General features: G+C 35.2%; 1 protein-coding gene and 1 long non-coding RNA gene across 10 annotated transcripts; one reads left to right on the top strand and one right to left on the bottom strand.

Moving 5' to 3' along the window:
- The first annotated feature begins 2,230 nt into the window (after positions 1 to 2,230).
- Positions 2,231 to 7,036, top strand: LOC122038717 (type IV inositol polyphosphate 5-phosphatase 7-like). 9 transcript variants are annotated; one of them, XM_042598609.1, is made up of 14 exons: positions 2,231 to 2,641; positions 2,774 to 3,491; positions 3,580 to 3,667; positions 3,836 to 3,901; positions 4,013 to 4,097; positions 4,180 to 4,284; positions 4,369 to 4,872; positions 4,969 to 5,110; positions 5,203 to 5,411; positions 5,512 to 5,620; positions 5,759 to 5,907; positions 5,983 to 6,235; positions 6,324 to 6,384; positions 6,462 to 7,036. In XM_042598609.1, the coding sequence occupies exons 2-12, from the start codon at positions 3,462 to 3,464 to the stop codon at positions 6,197 to 6,199; spliced, it is 1,704 nt and encodes a 567-aa protein (XP_042454543.1). In that variant the 5' UTR covers positions 2,231 to 2,641; positions 2,774 to 3,461; the 3' UTR covers positions 6,200 to 6,235; positions 6,324 to 6,384; positions 6,462 to 7,036. The 9 variants fall into 9 exon arrangements, with proteins under 9 accessions (XP_042454543.1, XP_042454549.1, XP_042454547.1 ...); XM_042598615.1 differs by having other exon boundaries at positions 2,752 to 3,491; positions 4,975 to 5,110; XM_042598613.1 differs by having other exon boundaries at positions 2,752 to 3,491; positions 6,590 to 7,036.
- A 4,873-nt stretch (positions 7,037 to 11,909) lies between these two features.
- Positions 11,910 to 14,234, bottom strand: LOC122038716. The gene is made up of 4 exons (XR_006127933.1): positions 14,058 to 14,234; positions 13,729 to 13,996; positions 12,290 to 12,361; positions 11,910 to 12,124 (listed from the first exon to the last, which is right to left on the bottom strand). It is a non-coding gene; the product is annotated as an uncharacterized LOC122038716 (long non-coding RNA).
- Between the last annotated feature and the right edge of the window lie 4,425 nt (positions 14,235 to 18,659).

Below are 18,659 nucleotides of genomic sequence, written 5' to 3'. Positions count from 1 at the left end.
CAGGACATCCAAATTAGTAGGCCTAATCTAAATCTAGCCTCTAGGAATCTACTCTCGACCGGTGCGACCACTATCTAGGTGAAAAATATTCGAACAGAAACAAGCTAGTCATTGACCTTGTCCTTTAGTCTACGCATCTTTGCCTCCAAAACAAAATCTTTCAAAGATATCATCAATTTAGTCTGCTTGATATCCGAGAATAATGTGGCGTCGTGGTGTCATTCATTTGGCCCCCTTCGAGTGGAGGGCAGAAGATCGGTCAAGTGGCGCAATGAAAACATCCGTGCGCACGTGGATTCGATTATATCGCCGAGCAGGCGGGCCCACGGCTGGAAGCACCCACTAAATGCGTGGATGAATTGTCGTGATTGTATCGATGGCACGTCCAAATCTTATATCAGGCGGTCTGTCGTCCCTTGGCCTCTGTTTGGATGGGGTAAGATAAAATTCATTAATAGAAAGGGATGGAAGGGGATGGGAGAAAAAGGAAGGAAAAATAATATATTTATCTTATCCTTATTTAGAAGGGAGGGAAAATTTATGTGAGAGGAAATGGATGAAATGAAGGTTAAATATACAAATTTACAAAAATATCTTCTTATTTTTTTAATAAATCTGTATGTGAAAAAATAAATAAGGATATAATTGTAATAATTTCTCCTTACCCTTCCTTACACCCTAATTTGGGGTGTAAGGAATTTTGCTTATTCCCGAGCATGTAAGGGGAAGCTTTACCCTTCTCTCCCCTTCCCCTTCATAGCTCACTCTCTCCCAAACAAGGGTAAAAATTCATTTTACCCATATTTACCTTTCCCTCCCCTTTATTCACCTCCTCCCAAACAGAGGGTTAGATGAGTCTTGTAACTAACGCATGAATTATTATCATCATAAAATTTGAGATTCGAATTTTGATAAAATTAAAATAAATATTTTTTTATGTGTTAGTCATTATTCTAAAAATTAATATCATTTATATTTTACCTCCTCCGTATTGATCTTGACATGAATTGACGGTGCCACATGAGGTCGCGGGGTCGAAACTCGGGGTAATCGGAGCGTAAATCCCCGGTCCCTGTGCAACTTACCCCATCTGTCATATGCTCGCTCAGGATGCTATAATTTACCTCCCTCGTGATGGCCTTAGGTCGGGTGCGGCGAGAGCACTGGGAGCGAACGATTTCGCCTTTTGCCACTTGATATGAATTGACGGAAATATTAGGGATAAATGTATTTATCTTTTGTCACCATTACGAGGGTCTGTCACCGAAAATTTTGATTTAGTTGAAAAATAGATATTTTAAAAATTCAAATTAAAATTTTATATTGATTAAATGTGATCGGTTATTTCAATTTAATTAGAACTGACATCATACGATGAAACGGTCACTGGTCACTGGTCACTTCCAGCTCCAAGAGAAGTGTTGGAGGCCCACGAACTGACACATCATTATCGATATTAATCACCATTTTCCTCCTTAGCTTGCGAGATAACGCCCCATGGACGTGGAGGGAAGGCCCACCGTCACAGGCCAGTGCCCTGGCCTCCCTCGGACTGTTGCTCTCTGTTTTTTTTTATAATTTAAATATCTAATTTTTTAAAACGATTAATCATGGAGGGTACCCTTCTATTAATGGACAGTGAGCATTATAATCTCGTTTTTGACATTAAAACAACTATCGACTGGCCCCCTGCCCACTTCGCTAATTTGTGGCCTTAATTCCATGATTCGGACACCAATTCATTTTTGTTTTGTTTCAATATCTAATGGTAGAGCTCGCTCACATAAAATTTTCTTAAATGCCTTTTATCTTATGTGAAATTTTTTCTTTTATTTTTGTTATCGAATCTGAATTTACTACAATAATATTTTGTAAAATCCCATATCGAATATAAAGCCTAACTTTGATTATTAAAAGAGTTTTTTTTAAATATCTACAAAATCCAAAATTTAGTAGATAAATAGAGCCTGCTTTTTCTATAATGATTTTGATCCAAGTTTATACATTATGTACATTTATTACAAGATAAAGACCAGTGAAAGAGACAATAAAAATTAGAGGTGTCCTTTTAATAATAATAATTATTATTATAATAAGACATTTTTAATATTTTCAATAAAACATTCCTAAAGAAGCAATAATTCTATATAATTTTACTGAATATAATTTTTCAAAACATTGACCATGAACAGGGGGAAGATCAAGTTGGGAATGGTATTGGTGCAGGTTCTTTATTAGTGATGGGAGGCCATCACTTTTGCCATGGCCCGATGTTTTGCCACTGGAATCCATGTGTTTTCTCCTAATTGAGATGACTTAGTGCAATGTTTGCTGGCTAATCTTGAGTTTGGCACTGTTTGATGGCTCCAAGAACAGTCTTTAGCAATCAATTCGACTGTACTGATCATTGTTGAGAGTTCTGTAAACTGAATTCGGATTCAATTGTCGCTTAGAAGTTAATCTCAGCAGCAGAATTCACTGTCTGAGAGGATTGGCACTCAGAAGAAGAACATGGATTCCCCTGGGAACCCACCACCTACTTGATTCTAACACAGTTTTATTCATCTCGGAATTCCAGAAGCCAAAGCAAAGGATTGTCTTTATCTTTTTGTTCTTTGAACTGCTGCTTCCTTTTGCTACGGTGAGTCTCTCCTCCACGGAGAAGTGTACGTCAAGCTGACCTAGGACAGGGGCGTATGCCAATTTTTCTTCTATTTATATATTTTTGTTATTGTTTTTGTAATATTTTAGTGCATTTCCCTGTTTGGGTTAGCCTTGGATTTGGTCCGAAGATCGCCTAGAAAAGGAAGGACGCAAGGCACAATTTGTGCACTTTATTCTCTCGCTCGCTTGCTCGCTCGCAAATGGATGCTTTCTTTGCTGCGTTGTGAGATGGGTTGAAGGTTTTCAGCTTGAAGACGAGAGAGTGTCGTCCCGTTCATGCTTCTGCTGTTGCTGTTGCTGTTGCCTTCTCTTCCGCTCGTATTTCTGCTGCTGCTGCTGCTGTTTTGGCCCTTTAGCCTGCATTGTTCCATCGCCTTCCTCGTCGGATTTTGAGCTTATTTAACTTGGCCTTGGATCGAACCCCAGATTCTGGATTGCTTTGCTTCAGGCTCACGGTTTTAGATCCCAAACCTTGTGAAGAAGGGTCAAAAGTTCCCTTTGTTTCCCTTCTGATTTGAGTAGCCGACTGTGTTAATAATGTAGTACGTTCGGAAGATCATAGCACGGCTCCTTGTTCTAAGCTTATCCATAGCTTTGTCCTCTTCCTCCTTACAAGTTACTAGTGCTTCTCCCTCTTTCGCCCTGTGCCTTTTCAGCAGCAGAGACAGTGAAGGAATTTTTTTTCTGGGGAGTTTGTTTGCCTTATTTTGCTTCTACGAGATTCAGATTGCTGCAGATCCTTGGGGAAGTGTTTGGGGAGCTAACTCACCATAGCTGTATGAAGGAGTGCTGCAACGATGAGAGATTATGATTCAAAGAAAAGCAAGGTTTGATTTCTCTCCTAGAGTTCTGCTCTCTTCGTCTTTAAGATGGCTGATTTGGGCATGCTTTCTTTCCTCACTTTCTTGGGAGCAGCTGTCATGGTCTAAGGCCTTCGTCAAAAAATGGTTCAGCATCAAAAGCAAAGGTCAGGAGAGCCATGTCGACGAGATTGATAGCAAAGGTATGCCTGGTTTCTGCTTCTTGTTCAATTCCAGTTTCCTTGCAGAACTCTGCAAGAACCCTAAGCTCTGTGTTCTCTGCCAATTTAATTGCTATAAGCTCTTGAAGATGGTGCATTGAATTTAACTGTATCTGATTCTGTTCTTACATTCTGGATTTGGCCTAATAGGTAGTAGTCAATGGAAGGCCGACATTTCGGAGAGGGAAGCATGTATACTCAAGAAAAGTAGAACAGGTAATAGTATTCTTCATTTGGTTATAGATTTTGGACCACAACTACATACCTCATCTTTGTCTTCATGTCCTTTTCAACTTCCTTTCTAAATTGTTATCCTTTTCTCTTCAGATAGAGTACTGCAAGAGATCGATCAAGTTCAGAAAGGAAATTTTGATCCACATTCAGCTCAAATAACAGATATTCAGGATTACAAGTAAATCTGCACTACCTTTGCTATGAGATCCTTAACGAACGTGCTAAATGATCTTAAATTACCTTGATGTTTTGTCCTTTAGGATTTTCGCTGCAACTTGGAATGTGGGTGGGAGATCCCCACCAAAGAACTTGAATCTCTTGGATTGGATTCATGCATCTTCTCCTGCCGATATATATGTTTTAGGGTCGGTCTTTTGTATCATTCTTTTAGACATTAATCAAGAAGAAGTCGTAACACCAAAGAACCATTATACGAATACAATTCTCAGGTTTCAAGAGATTGTTCCACTCAATGCTGGAAATGTGCTTGGATCAGAAGATGATGGCCCGGCTAAGAAGTGGTTGTGGCTTATTAGAAAGGCTCTCAACAGTCCCGACACATGTGGCTCTGATAGCTTCCACACACCCTCTCCTGTTCCAGATCCTATCTTGGAATTAAATGCTGATTTTGAGAGGTCATCAGCAAGGCAGAAGAATTCAGCATTCCTCCACCGGCGTTCCTTCCATTCTCTCAGCCGTAGCATGAGGATGGAAGGGGATACCATGTTTCCTCACCCTGTGCTGGATCACCGATTCAGTGTTTGTGAAAGAGTTAGTGTTGGGAGCAGGCCAAGTGATTTTGATCCTAGTCCAAGGGGTGAAGGCCCCGAAGGATCATCTGATGGTGAAAACATCGGCGAGGAATCACCTTCTGAGCTCTTTGTTTCACCATTTTACGGTTATGGTGCTCCTCTTGATCCTGAAGAAAGATATAGGTTATCTGTAAATTCCGGGTATCCACTTTCTTAACTTTCACATAGATCTTATGTCTGTACAATTAGCCTTAATTCATTATAATCTGAATGACATCGATCGTTAACCTATGTCAGTCTCAGGTACTGTTTGGTTGCGAGTAAGCAAATGGTTGGAGTATTTCTTACAATTTGGGTACGCAACGATATTAGAGACGATGTCAGAGAATTGAAGGTTTCGTGCGTTGGTCGGGGGTTGATGGGTTATCTTGGAAACAAAGTAATGGCATACTTCTTCTTGGATTTTCATTTCTAGCATCTTGCATGATAAACATTCCTTTCTATACCTAACATGACTAGGAACATGACTAGGAGTACTTCTTACAGGGTTCTATATCGATAAGCATGTCTTTGCACAAAACAAGCTTCTGCTTCATCTGTAGTCACTTGACTTCTGGGCAGAAAGAGGGAGATGAATTACGCCGAAATTCAGATGTCATGGAGATTTTGAAGAAGACTAGGTTTCCCAAGGTCCAGAGAGGTGATAATGAAAAGTCACTCGAAACAATTTTTGATCATGAGTAAGTCCATTCCTCATGTTTCACTTGGATTCTTTCCATTTGTGATGACTGTGACAAAGGGATTTCGATGAACTTGCCTCCATTCCTTCTCTTATCTCAGTCGCATAATATGGCTTGGGGATTTGAATTACCGCATTGCTCTTTCTTATCGGTCAGTGAAGGCTCTAGTTGAAATGCGAAACTGGAGAGCATTACTGGAAAAAGATCAGGTCTTTTACCAAATACTTTCAAATCACCGTAATTGTTACTTGCACGGCTATGTTTAAGCTATTCGAAACTTGCTTACACTTTGATAGCTATAAATCAGGAAGGTTTAGTAACATAACTTCACATGCTGCATTAAACAGCTCCTAATAGAACAACGGTATGGCCGCGTGTTCAAGGGTTGGAAAGAAGGAAGAATTTATTTTCCTCCAACTTATAAATACTCAAACAACTCAGATCGATATGCCGGAGACGAAACAAACCCAAAGAAGAAGCAGCGAACGCCCGCATGGTAAAATTATGTCATGTGTAGTTATGAGTATTCTCAGATTACAAACTCTAACCTTTTACCAAATGTTTTATAAAGGTGTGACCGTGTATTATGGTTTGGAAGAGGTCTTAATCAGTTGGCTTATGTCCGAGGAGAGTCCAGGTTCTCCGACCACAGACCTGTTTTCAGCATTTTCACCGCAGAGGTCGAAATGAACAACTATAGTTGTAGCAAAAACATGGGTTTCTGTAGTTCTCGTGTCGAGTTGGAAGAACTTTTAGCATACTCACAAGGTTATAGAGGAGTAAACTAGTACTTAAATGTGTCAACGATCCATTCATAAATTCAGGTACAGTTCCATTTCCCTGAATTGCTTTTTGTTTCTTGATGTTGAGTTACCCGGTTATCGTCTTTTTCACGAAATTGTAGACTTGCAGTAACATTGGATAAATGATCTGATATCAAGCGGCAAGCAAGTTCTTCTGATCAAGCAAATAGGTATTCATTTTAGTTAATTGAACCACTAAATCATGCTCCAACATGCATATGATTAATTCCTTGCAAAAAAATTTCAGCTGGAGGGCATTGTAATTTTGATGCTGACCAGATTGTTGCCAAAGAAGCTTCAGAATTTGAACCCTTAAAAAACACACAAACATCTATTTAACCAGTTTTTTTTTTTTTTTGTTACTCAAAACACAAGCATCCTCACCATCAGTGGAACAAGAGTGATCCTGCAATAAAATCGACTCTCAACACTCCAAGAAGAGAAGAGAAGAGAAATGGTTCCATCAACAAGCTACAAAGTGGATGGACATTTTCTGCAGAGTGAGAAGTAAAATACACTCTGAATTCATTCATACTCATTACAGTGATGCAGAGAAGCAATTGTGTTGTTCAGAGAGCATGATGCCTGTTGTCTGCTGAGCAAAAAGCTTGTGCCACTCCTGTGATGGATCAGAGTTTTGTGTCCTGAGCATATTTTACATCTTAATTTATATAAAAGGAATTGTAGAGGACAAAAGACTGGCAGCCAGAGGAGGAACATGAATGATGATGCATTCTTGGGGATTAAGCATTGTCAGAAGGATCAAAGTATCATTATATTAATTTCATGCACAATAAATTATGCTTGGAATTTATGCATTTATTTATTTTTCTGAAACTAATTTTATAAATTATGCACAATAAATTATGCACAAGGAGGAGGAAGAGCATGAGCAAGCAGTGACTCATCTTTGTGGCAAAATGTTTTTGTAACTGAGATGGAATGCAAGAGGAAGCTTCTTTCTATATATAGCCATTAGGCTACAGAATTTGACTAGGAAAACTTTGTTGGCATTAAATTACGAGAAATTCCGATGCAACTTATCGAAAAGTTTCAATGAAATTTCTTACGGGAAATTCCGATGCAATTTATTGAAAGGTTTTGAAAGAAAATTCTTCATCAAGTACGTGTTATTTATATATTATATGCCTGATTCAAAGTTGGCCATAGGGCGGCATTATTTGATAGGGGAAATAAGTCCAATCAAGACGAGTCTATAATAAATCGAGTCATTAATACGATAGTTCAAATTTTATTTGGTTTCTTCTTTATAAATTTTATATACCATAGAGAACTCTAAATTAAAATTTATTTGATTGTTTGAAATTTTTATATTTTTAAATTTATTTGATTCGTAGTTGAATTTGATAATATAAATTTATTTTATTATTTTAAAAATTTCTTTATTTATTTAGTATATCAATAAGAATTTTGTTAATAAATATGATTTATAAATTTTATATATAAATATTATTCATGAATGAGCTGAACAAAATGTGACTTGAAATATGCTCGATTGAGATTACTGCTAGCGCATAGGATGAATCAAAAATCAATAGATGAAAAAAATATATGTAGGAGTAAAAGATATTTCGCTCAAGTGACTCAGCATCATTGATCCTATGATAAGATACAAGTAGATAAATCAGGAAGAATTTTATCCTAACATAACAACTCTTTATACCAAGAGGCTTGACATCCAATAATATATTTTATATTCATTCAAAATTAATTCAAGACTTATTAGAGTAAATATCAAAATATATATAATAATGCAAGATAATCATACTCATCGCAAACTTATGGATGAAAAAATATATATATTGATAACCGCACGGTACCATTTCAATTTATTTTATAACTTGAATGAGAGTATTACAACACGTAGACCTGTATAAATGAAACCCTAGCTACACAAAAGAAGGAACAATGCAATAATGAAGCTACAATGCAATAATTTGTCTTATTTATATTTATTTTCTAATATAATTATTTCTTTCCCTAATGATTATGAGAATCCTTCAAGTTGATAAATTGAATATCAATTCAACCAATGTTTACTTTGGTGGTTGCCTAGCTTGGCGGGGTAGGAGGGCACGGGCCACCTGGATTATTGGGAGTATTAGTACAGCCTGATGGACCTGAACCAGGTGCTGAAACTTTCTTAAGCTCAAATACCAGCGCACCAGCTTCCCCGACGACGTCGAGCGGCACCAACCGGCGTCCATGACTCGGTGCCGACGATGCCACGAGGAGAAGGAAGACCATGATCAAGCAGTGGTTCATCTTTGTGGTCTCTGTGGCAAGATGTTTTTGTGACTGGGATGGTTTCTGATCTGTGGAATGCATGAGGGAGGTTAAGGCCTTTGTATAGCCATTATAGGCTACAAAGGTTCTTAATTATCATTTGAGGGATTCAAACTTCAACCCGGCATTTTACGTGAAGAAGACTTGGACCGGACCAGAATGTCCGGTGCGATAAGCGGCATATTCCGTGAGCTCGAGAATTTGACTAGAAAAACATTTTGGCATTAAATTATGAGAAATTCCAATGCAATTTATTGCAAGGTTTCGAAGCAATTTCTTCATGGAGTGAGTGTTTTAAAGTTTAGAAGACTTTAAACTTTGAAGATACCTAGTATGATTTATATATTTTACATATAAAAAATACATTTTCTAGAATCGAACTTCGAAGGGATGAGTAACATTATAATTTTTACTAGCAAAATTTAATTGAAATAGCTAATAAAAGAAGAACATAATTAAAATAACACAACGGAAATGAAAACTAACTTAGTAGTTAAATCATAAATCGACACGCGCAATCATAAATCGACACGCAATAAGAAATTGGACTTGAAACTTCAACCCGGCATTCTACGTGAAGAAGACTTGGACCGGACCGGACCGGAATGTCCGATGCAATAAGAATTTGACTAGAAAAACATTTTGGCATTAAATTATGAGAAATTCCAATGCAACGTATTGCAAGGTTTCAAAGAAATTTCTTCATCGAGTGCGTGTTTTAAAGTTTCTAAATAGAACGCATTAAATTTTGAATATACCTATTATATGATTTATATATTTTATATACAAAAAGTGTAGTAAATTATATTATTTGTACACTTAATGTTTTACAAAAAATAATTTTATTATTGTTCTCATTAAAATTATATATATGAAATCTAATTAATTGGGTAGGTGAATAATAAGGAAAAAATATATATTAATAATACAAACTAAGTTAGCGGGAAGTCCGTCAATTTTTTGAATTGATGCAAGGAATAACGACTTCCCTCTATTTTTTTCTCTATTCAAAGTTGACCTTGAGAGGGGAATCGTTCGTGAAGTCGACGATTATTGGAAAATAATAAACAAAAGTTATTTAAAAGTGTCTGTGAAGAAGTTAAACGACTTGCCGTTTGTTCCGGAGTTCGTTGGTAGGGTAAAGTAAGAATAGGGACTGAGTCGGCTGCTCCGTCTCAATTTTTAAATATAAGAAATATATGAGATATAAAAATAGAGAAGGAAAGAAAGGTGAATAAGAGATAACGATATAATCATCTCCCTTCAATATAAATATATTTATTTTGCCCCTTGCCCCCTCGATATAAATTCTTGACTCTGTCCCTGAGTAAGAATAGGGAGATAGAAATGATATTTTGGGTGATTTATCTTGTATAACCATTGGCGACATCATATGTGGATCATCTGACGTGATTAAAATTTTAAAAAAAATTCTTTCATCTGCATGCAATTCTCTTCTCTCTCCTGTGTGCATATAAGTCTCTCTCATACATGCACATTGGTGTTGGCATTTATATGCTCTGTTTACCTAAAGAAGTTGATGATAGATGGATAAAATAAATCTAGGGGCAATAGCGAATCTAGAAATTCAAGTATGGAGAGGTGATTATTATGTAGAAAAAAGACAATATCCTCTATCTCCACCGGTGGAATCCCATAATACTTGGGATTTCATAGCCGGTAAAGGGGGGCAACCGCCGATGCCGCCCCCCCCCCGGCTGGATCCGCCCCTGTCGAGGGGCATAGGAAGAGAATGGAAAGGTAAAGAAATTTCTGACTCTGCATGCTTGTTTACCTTGATTAAGGAAGGTAGGTATATGTGGTATAATTTTTGTATCGGAGAAAGGGTATATGCATATTTTTTTTTAGATATATAGCATAAATATGTGAGTAAAAAATGGTACGTGCATTATTTTTTTTGAAATATGGTGTAATTTTGTGAATGAAAAGGGGTACCTGCATTATTTTTTTCCCATCTACTACTTTCCACCCAATTTTTAGATAATTGATTTTGGCTCCCAAAACTATCCGCTAATTGATTGTGTTTCTCTTTTTTCTTAAAATTTTAATAAAGTAAACGACGAAAACTTTTCACTATGAAAACTTTTCCTTAGTTTGTTTTCCGCTCTCCCAAGTAAACAGATCATTAAAGACCAGTACGAAGATGGAAATGATCTTTAAAGACCATCACCAAGGTGGAGCTGATCCTTAAAGACCAACTCCATGTTGGTGCGGGAAGCATCCAACGATCGAATCAGTATTTTGATAATGGCAAAGGATTCAAAGTTAAGGTTATGTTGTGATCTAACAGTTTGAATGAGCTTGTAGAAAAGTCCTAAGTGTACTTAGGCAAAAGTCCTAACTGAGGTTAGGCAGGTGGAAAACTCTAGGGGGTGGTAACCCTAGGTTATAGGGGTGGTAACCCTATACGGAAAGTCTTGGTGGGTCGGGCTTCAGGCAACAGTCCTAGGGGGTGGTAACCCTAGGTGGAAAGTCCTGGTGTCGCGAACTAAGTGAAAGACTGGACGGGCCGAGAAGCGGGCGTCCAACAGAAAGTCCGGAAGCATCGAATACTGAGCAAAAGTCCAGTCAATCTGGAGTATCGCACTGGCAACAGATAACTCTCCTAAGTGGAGTAGGTGAGGACGTGTTTCCCGCAGAGGGAACAGTAGGCGTCAGGTCGACCTAGGATTTCTGGTTTGAAAATCCGAAGTCAGACCCGGACAGTCCGTTAACTGTCGATATTTCCTTAAGTATACCTATTATGTGCTAACTTTGTTTTGCAAGGTATGTATTTGGGACTAACACATTTTGCAGGAACAAAGAAGCAACTCACACCTCGGATGAACAATGTCCGAGGCGCCTCCATGGAGCTTGAAGGCACCTCGGGTGCAAGCCGAAGCCAGCTGTCCAGAGGAGTTGGAGGCGCCTTCACTACTAGAAAACTAGGCTTTTGAGACACAACAAAATATGTCTTAAATTATAAATTTAATGTCTCAAAATGTTTTTGAGACGGTGATGAGACGGTAATGTAGTTGTCCCTAATACAAGCGTCTCAAAAAAATATTGAGACAGTTGTACTGTCTCAAATGCTATTTAAGACGGTAATGAGATAGTTATTCAATTGTCTCAAAAGTATTTAAGACAGTTATTGTTTTGTCTCAAATGTTATGTCTTATCCTGTGAAAAAACTAAAGACACTAAATCGAGATGGTAATGTGCTGTCTCAAATAGAAGTGAAGACAGTAAATTATTGTCCCTAATATTTCAACTTGTTAGATGCAATAATTATGACAAAAATTAATAATCTTTAAAGAACATTTATTATACAAATTAATCTAGATTAAATTTATTAAATTGTCATTTCAAAACAAAAGGAAAAATTCTCTTTTATAAATTAAAAATAATATCCATAATATAAAATTCTATAATCATTAATTGAAGTGCATCCAACATTCATCCAATAACAGAAATATCTACATATCTATCATTAATTTGATAATAAAAAAATAACTATTCCCATGAAAGTTACACAAAAGAAAGTCTAAAGAACAACTCCTCGTAATCTAGAGATAACTTCTATAATCCTTCTTCACCAGAATCCTGAACATAAAAAAAAAACTCTTATTAGAGGTAAAGATGATTTATAATATATACTGTTAAAAAAAAATCAAAACATTTCAATAAGAAATCTCATCATCTAACACATAATCTTCTTTCTTGCAACTATATATATATACAACATAAACAACCTCAAGTTAAACAAACCTCTTCATCTCGTAATAAGAAATGATGGTTTATGTGTTTGTCAATATCTTTGTGTCTTTCAAGTTGTTGCACCTGTAAAATAAATTTATCTACAGCTTAAAAATATGTACACTACTACATCACCAAAATTGTTAATAAAACTAAAAAAAATTCTTATGAAAACATAATATTAATATTATCCGCACTACTATAAGCTGAAGTGTGATATGAACTATGTAAAAGAGGAAACATCAGACCATTTAGAAAACCCCATTATATTAATATTATCCAACCTTGGTTGATGAAAAATTATTATTGGATAATGAGTATTATCTTGTTTGGTTAATGCTACTACAATTATCAGGAGGATTCATGTTGATTTATATAACACATAATAATAATAAAATAAAATAATAAAGAAAGGTGACAAACTAATATTGGTACTTTTTAAACTCACCACAAAATTATAGCTATTAGATCCGTTCTTAGTGTCTAGTAGGAAACACATGCACTTAGAGTATCTAGAATTTTCAACTGCTTTAACTTCTATTCTATTTGCTAATTTTGTTAATGGTCAATAGGTCTTTAAGAATCAAGCAAGTAAATGTACACAAATCTTTTGAAATCATTGTGGAGACTATTTCATGCATACCATTAGATAGAAATACACAAAATATATTACTAAAACAATAATTAATGCAACTATTGCAAATTGAAGCATATTACCAAAATAACAATTGATGATGAAATTATCTCAAAAAATTAATTATGATGTGAAGAATGGAATGATTGCTGCTCTAGGAAGTAAATGATTTCATTTCTACATCATGACTAATGAAATATTCATGTGGCAGGAATGGGAATGGAGCTAGTTGAATAGTCATCAAAGAAAACCTTTACTTTAAAGGAAGGTTAACTCAGATTTAAGTGTTTGGAGATTTCACTTATGTCAGGGTTTATTTATTTATTTTTTTAATACCAATGCATAAGGAGTATTATATATATATATATATATATATATACATATTCAAATTTTATTTATACAATTCATAGTTTAAATTATAGGGATAGCTCTGTCACTAGTTGAGCACGATAAAAACTCAGAAGACTTGGCTTGGTTCTTTTATAGACAGCTAAGACTTCAAAAGTACCGCTGTATCAAGTTGCTCGATCCCTATATTAAATGTTTGAGGATGCCAAACATACAACAGCACACGAGTATTCTGTTTAACAATTTGATTCATTCTCTTTTGATTGTTATGGGATATCAGGCCATTCCCTTTTGGAAGAGAATCAACAATGTTCTTCTAAGTTCTAATAGAAAAATTATATGCATTACTAAATGACTTACTAAGCACAATTCAAGCAAATCAGATGCAACCAAAATATAATATGAAACGCGATACCATCAAGGAAAGAGATCCTTGCAAAAAGCAGCACCTTTGGGATTGGGCATTCACCTGTCTGTCACAAGGCAAAACCTTTGAGGTAACTGGGATCCTTCCGGGCTCGCTCCTGGAACTTCTTGAACCACCGGTCAAGGATATCCATGGGCACGACGAGCCGGCTTCCGTCAATCCCGCAGAAGGACTGCATGAAATTGAAGAGGTTCTCGCCAACCCTAAGAGCGAGTCGCTCGGCCTTCTTCTCCGATCCGGCGTCAGCGACGGGTGGCAAGGAGGCGAGGTCCTCGACTGATACGCCGATCTTGGCGAAGGTGAGCGCGAGCTGCAGGGGATTAGGGTTAGGGTCAGGAATGGGGGGTTCTTCGGAAGAACTAAAGAAGTACCTGAGATTTGCCGTGGAGATCGCCGTTCCTCTATCGCCCTCTTCGTGGAGATCGCCGTTGCCTCCGTCGCCCTCTTCGCTGTCGCCGTTGCCTCCGTCGTCCTCTTCGTGGAGATCGCCGTGTTCTCTTTTGTCGCACGAAAGAGACAAAAGAAACCTTAAATAAACTTATAACAAAACCTTAAAATTTAATGTTAAACGAAAGAGATATCTTAAAACCTTAAATAAACGAAACAAATTTAAAACCTTAAATAAACGAAAGAGATAATAACAAATGTAAATTTAATGTTAAAATAAAAACCTTAAAACCTTTAATTATATTAATATAGATATATAATAAATTTATTATTTATTTCAGTATATACCCTAGCCTATCAAAAGATAGTATATTATTAAATATTTAATATATTTTTTTTCATAATTTTTAAATTATCAATAATCTAAACACAAATTAAAAATTAAAAATTAAAAATAAATATTAAGTTAAATTTGTAAATGTATTTTTCTATGTTATATATATATATATATATATATATATTCGATCCGTGTCGTGACCGTTCCGTGAAAGATATTGGAACTGGAACGGTAGAGTCTGTAACAATTATCGTGACCATTCTGACGAACCATATTCAAGATAATTTGAGACAAATATTTTTTTACCGTCTTATTTGAATGTCTTATATAATTATATTTTTAATCGTCTTTATTAGGTGTCTTATTTAGTTGAATTTGAGACAAAATCTTAAATACTGTCTTAAATTTAATGTCTCCATATAAAATTTTGAGACATCTATTATTACTGTCTTAATTACTTAGTATTTGAGACGAATTTTGTCACTGTCTTAAAATTTTTGTCTCAAAAGCTTAGTTTTCTAGTAGTGCTTCATGGGGGCTGAAGGCGCCTTGGACCGTGGCTTGGAGGCACCTTGGAGTGGCGTTGGAGGCACCTTCAGGAGGATAATGAGCAACGGTCAAAGCTTGATCGACAATAGATTAATCGGGATAAAACCTTGGGTTGAAGGCGCCTTGGAGCTTAATGAAGGTGCCTTGAACACCCTTTATAAGGGTGTCTCGAAGCAATAGCTAATACATCTTCTTCAAAGCGATCTTTTTGCTACAAACTGCTAACGAGACAATCCCGAAGTGCTGCAACGAGATCCCGACGACCCGAAGCTTCAAAATTACACATTCTTGTTGTCGGTATACTCTTTCAATTCAAATAGATTGTAATAATTCTGTAACCATTATTCGAGCTTATAGTTGTTGCCCACCGGAAGCGATCAACGATCGCGGGCCTTGGAGTAGGAGTCGTCACAGACTCCGAACAAAGTAACTCCTCGTGTTTGATTGTGTTCTTTTAATTTTCACTGCATTTATTACTCGAGTTTTACGATTTTGAATCGATAAATTAAATTAAATTAAATTAAGATTAAATTAAATTAAACTAAATCAAATTAAAATTAAATTAAATTAAAATTAAAATTAAAATTAAAAATTAAAATTTATTTAACTTAATTATCTTTCAAAATTTTATTAACTTAATATTTTTCAAATTTAATTAACTTAATATTTTTTAAATTTAATCAACTTAATATTTTTTAAATTTAATCAACTTAATTTTTAATTAACTTAATAATTTTTCAAAATTCAATTAACTAAAACTTTTTTCAAAATTAATTAACTTAAACTTTTCAAATTTAATTAACTTAAAAACTTTTCCAAAATTAATTATTTTTTTTCAAATTTAATTAACTTAACAACTTTTTCAAAATTGATTAACTTAAACTTAAAATTTTCTTAAACTTAATATTTTTCAAATTTTAATTAACTTAATATTTTTTAAAATTTAACTAACTTAATAATTTTTTTTTTCAAAATTTGTTAACTTAATAATTTGATTATCTAATTATCTCACAATCATCCATAGAAATAACTGATCGCAAAAACCTAGATTGGGTGAGATAAAAAATCAAGGAGCTTATTTCAATCGAACTATCTTTTAATCCATTAAAAAGAATCCAATTCAAATACCTTATGTGTAGGAATTGGATCAATGGATGTTGGATAGTGGATGCTCCAGACATATGACTGGAGATAGGTTGAAGTTCACAAAGCTAAAATACAAGAACCTAGGATCAGTTGCATTTGGCAATAACGGTAAACTTAAGGTAATCGGAAAAGGTAATATCGAACTTAATTCCGATTTCATTATTCAAAATATTTTATTACTTGAAAATTTTAACTTTAATTTACTGAGTATAAGTCAATTATGTGATAGTGGCTACTTAGTTATTTTTAATAATTCTCGGTGTTTAGTTAAAAATATTGATAACCCCGAAATCATACTTAAGGGACTTAGGAAAAATAATATCTACACAATTGACCTGCTCATATCCTCAATAAAGTGTCTTTTGAAACAAAAAGAGGAAACCAATCTGTGGCACAGAAGACTGGGTCACACCCATGTCAAACTCATTTCAAAAATGAGTCAAAATGGCTTAGTTAAAGGACTACCCAAATTAAAGAATATAGAAAATATAATTTGCCAGGCTTGCCAACAAGGTAAGCAAACCAAATCAACACACTGTTAGGGTGTATACTAAAAGCCTAGCTTTTGGTATAAACATTTATCTAGTAATAAGAATCACATTGGTCAAATGTCTACATTTATGATAAATGTAGTTGTTCAATTAATTTATATTGTAGATAACATGGTGTGTGGTGTCACACACAGAGGATCATGTTATCAGTACCTTATAAATTATAAACAGTAGCTCACGACCAAAATGGAAAGGAACAAACCATTAGAAGGTCGTAGTGTAATTAGGTATCAGTTTATCTTGACTGTATAATTACACTAGTACACTTAGAGTGTATTGAGTAGGACCATTTGAGGTCGTTTCTTTTATACTGATTTTATAAAGAAACAAAGACCTCGGTTATTATGGAAGTGTGTGCTTTTAATCCTAATATAATAACAAGCACATATATTTGATATTTATTTCTTTAATTTATCAATGGGTGAGATTTAGTTCGATGAATCAATAAGCCCGATAAGTTGGGAAATGGTATCACTTATAGTGTGTGTTGTTGATTATAGAAGGAAACTGTGTCCTAGAGATATTAGGTTGATAATGTCCTCAAGAGGAGCTCATAAGGATTGTCATGTTAAACCCTGCAGGTGGACCTAGTCCGACATGATGATAAGGTTGAGTGGTACTACTCTTGGACTAAGATATTAATTAAATGAGTTGTCAGTAACTCACTTAATTAGTGGACATTCGATATCTTAAACACAGGGAGACTAACACACTCATGATAAGAAGGAGCCCAAAATGTAATTTGGGATTGGTGCGGTAGTTCAATAATAGTTCTTTAGTGGAATGAATTATTATTGATGAAATTAAGTTGTGTGTTCGGGGCGAACACGGGATGCTTAATTTCATCGGGAGACCAAAACCAATTCCTCCTCTCGGTCCCTATCGTAGCCTCTAGTATATAGAGATTTATACCCACCGTATACCTACCTTCTTACCCATCCAATGGGGCCGGCCAAGCTAGCTTGGAACCTAAGCTAGGGCCGGCCAAGATCAAGTGGATGAGTCATGTAGGTGGCCGGCCAAAGCTTGGGTCCCAAGCTTAGGTGGCCGGTCACTAGAATATTAAAAAGGATTTTTATTAAAATTATTTCTTATGTGGATATCATGATTTTAAAAGAAAGTTTAAAAATCCTTTTATAGCTTTCTACAAAAGATTAAGAGAAGAGATTAATCTCTTTCCTTATTTGTAGTTTAAAAGGATGGTTTTAATTTTTGGTAAAAACTTTCCTTATTTGTAAATCATCTACATGTTTAAAAGAGAGTTTAAAATTTGAAATCTTTCCTTATTTGTTGATTAAAGAAGGATTTTAAATTTTAAGAAAACTTTCCTTTTTAATCATGTTCATGATTTAAAAGAGAGTTTAAAATTAAATATTCTCTTTTATAAGTTTCTACAAAAGATTAAGAAAAGATTTGATATCTTTCCTTATTTGTAGATTAAAAGAGATTTTAATTTTTAGAGATAACTTTCTTTTTATCCACATGTTTAAAAGAAATATTTTAATTTATAAAATTTCCTTTTTATTAACCACCATGAAGGGAAAAATTATTTATAAATTTTCGGAAGCAAATTAGGAAGTTTTAATTCTTGTGTGAATTAAAATTTCCTTGATTAAAGGGATTAAGGTGGTCGGCCATTAACATGATGAAAAGAAAATTATTTTAATTAAATAAATTTTCCTTTTCAATGGCAAAAGAATTAAGGAAGTTTTTATTAAATTTTCCTTATTTGCCAAGACCAAGGATTATAAAAGAGGGGGTAGAGGAGGCTTCAAGGCTAACGACTCTATTCTATTTTTCTCCCTCTTTTCTTCCTTGGGTGTGGCCGGCCCTTTGTTTTCTCTCCTCTCCTTTGTGTGGCCGAAACTTTCTCATGGTGGAGATAGCTTTGGTGGCCGGATCTAAGAAGGAGAAGGAGAGAAAAGAAGCCTCTTTTCTAGCATCCCTTGGAGCATGGTGGTGGTGGTCGAACCTCTTCATCCTAGAAGAAGTTTTGAAGGCCG

Source organism: Zingiber officinale, chromosome 1A (genome assembly GCF_018446385.1).
Source record: "Zingiber officinale cultivar Zhangliang chromosome 1A, Zo_v1.1, whole genome shotgun sequence".
Classification (NCBI taxonomy): Eukaryota; Viridiplantae; Streptophyta; class Magnoliopsida; order Zingiberales; family Zingiberaceae; genus Zingiber; species Zingiber officinale.
This window is presented reverse-complemented; position numbering and strand designations above follow the sequence as displayed.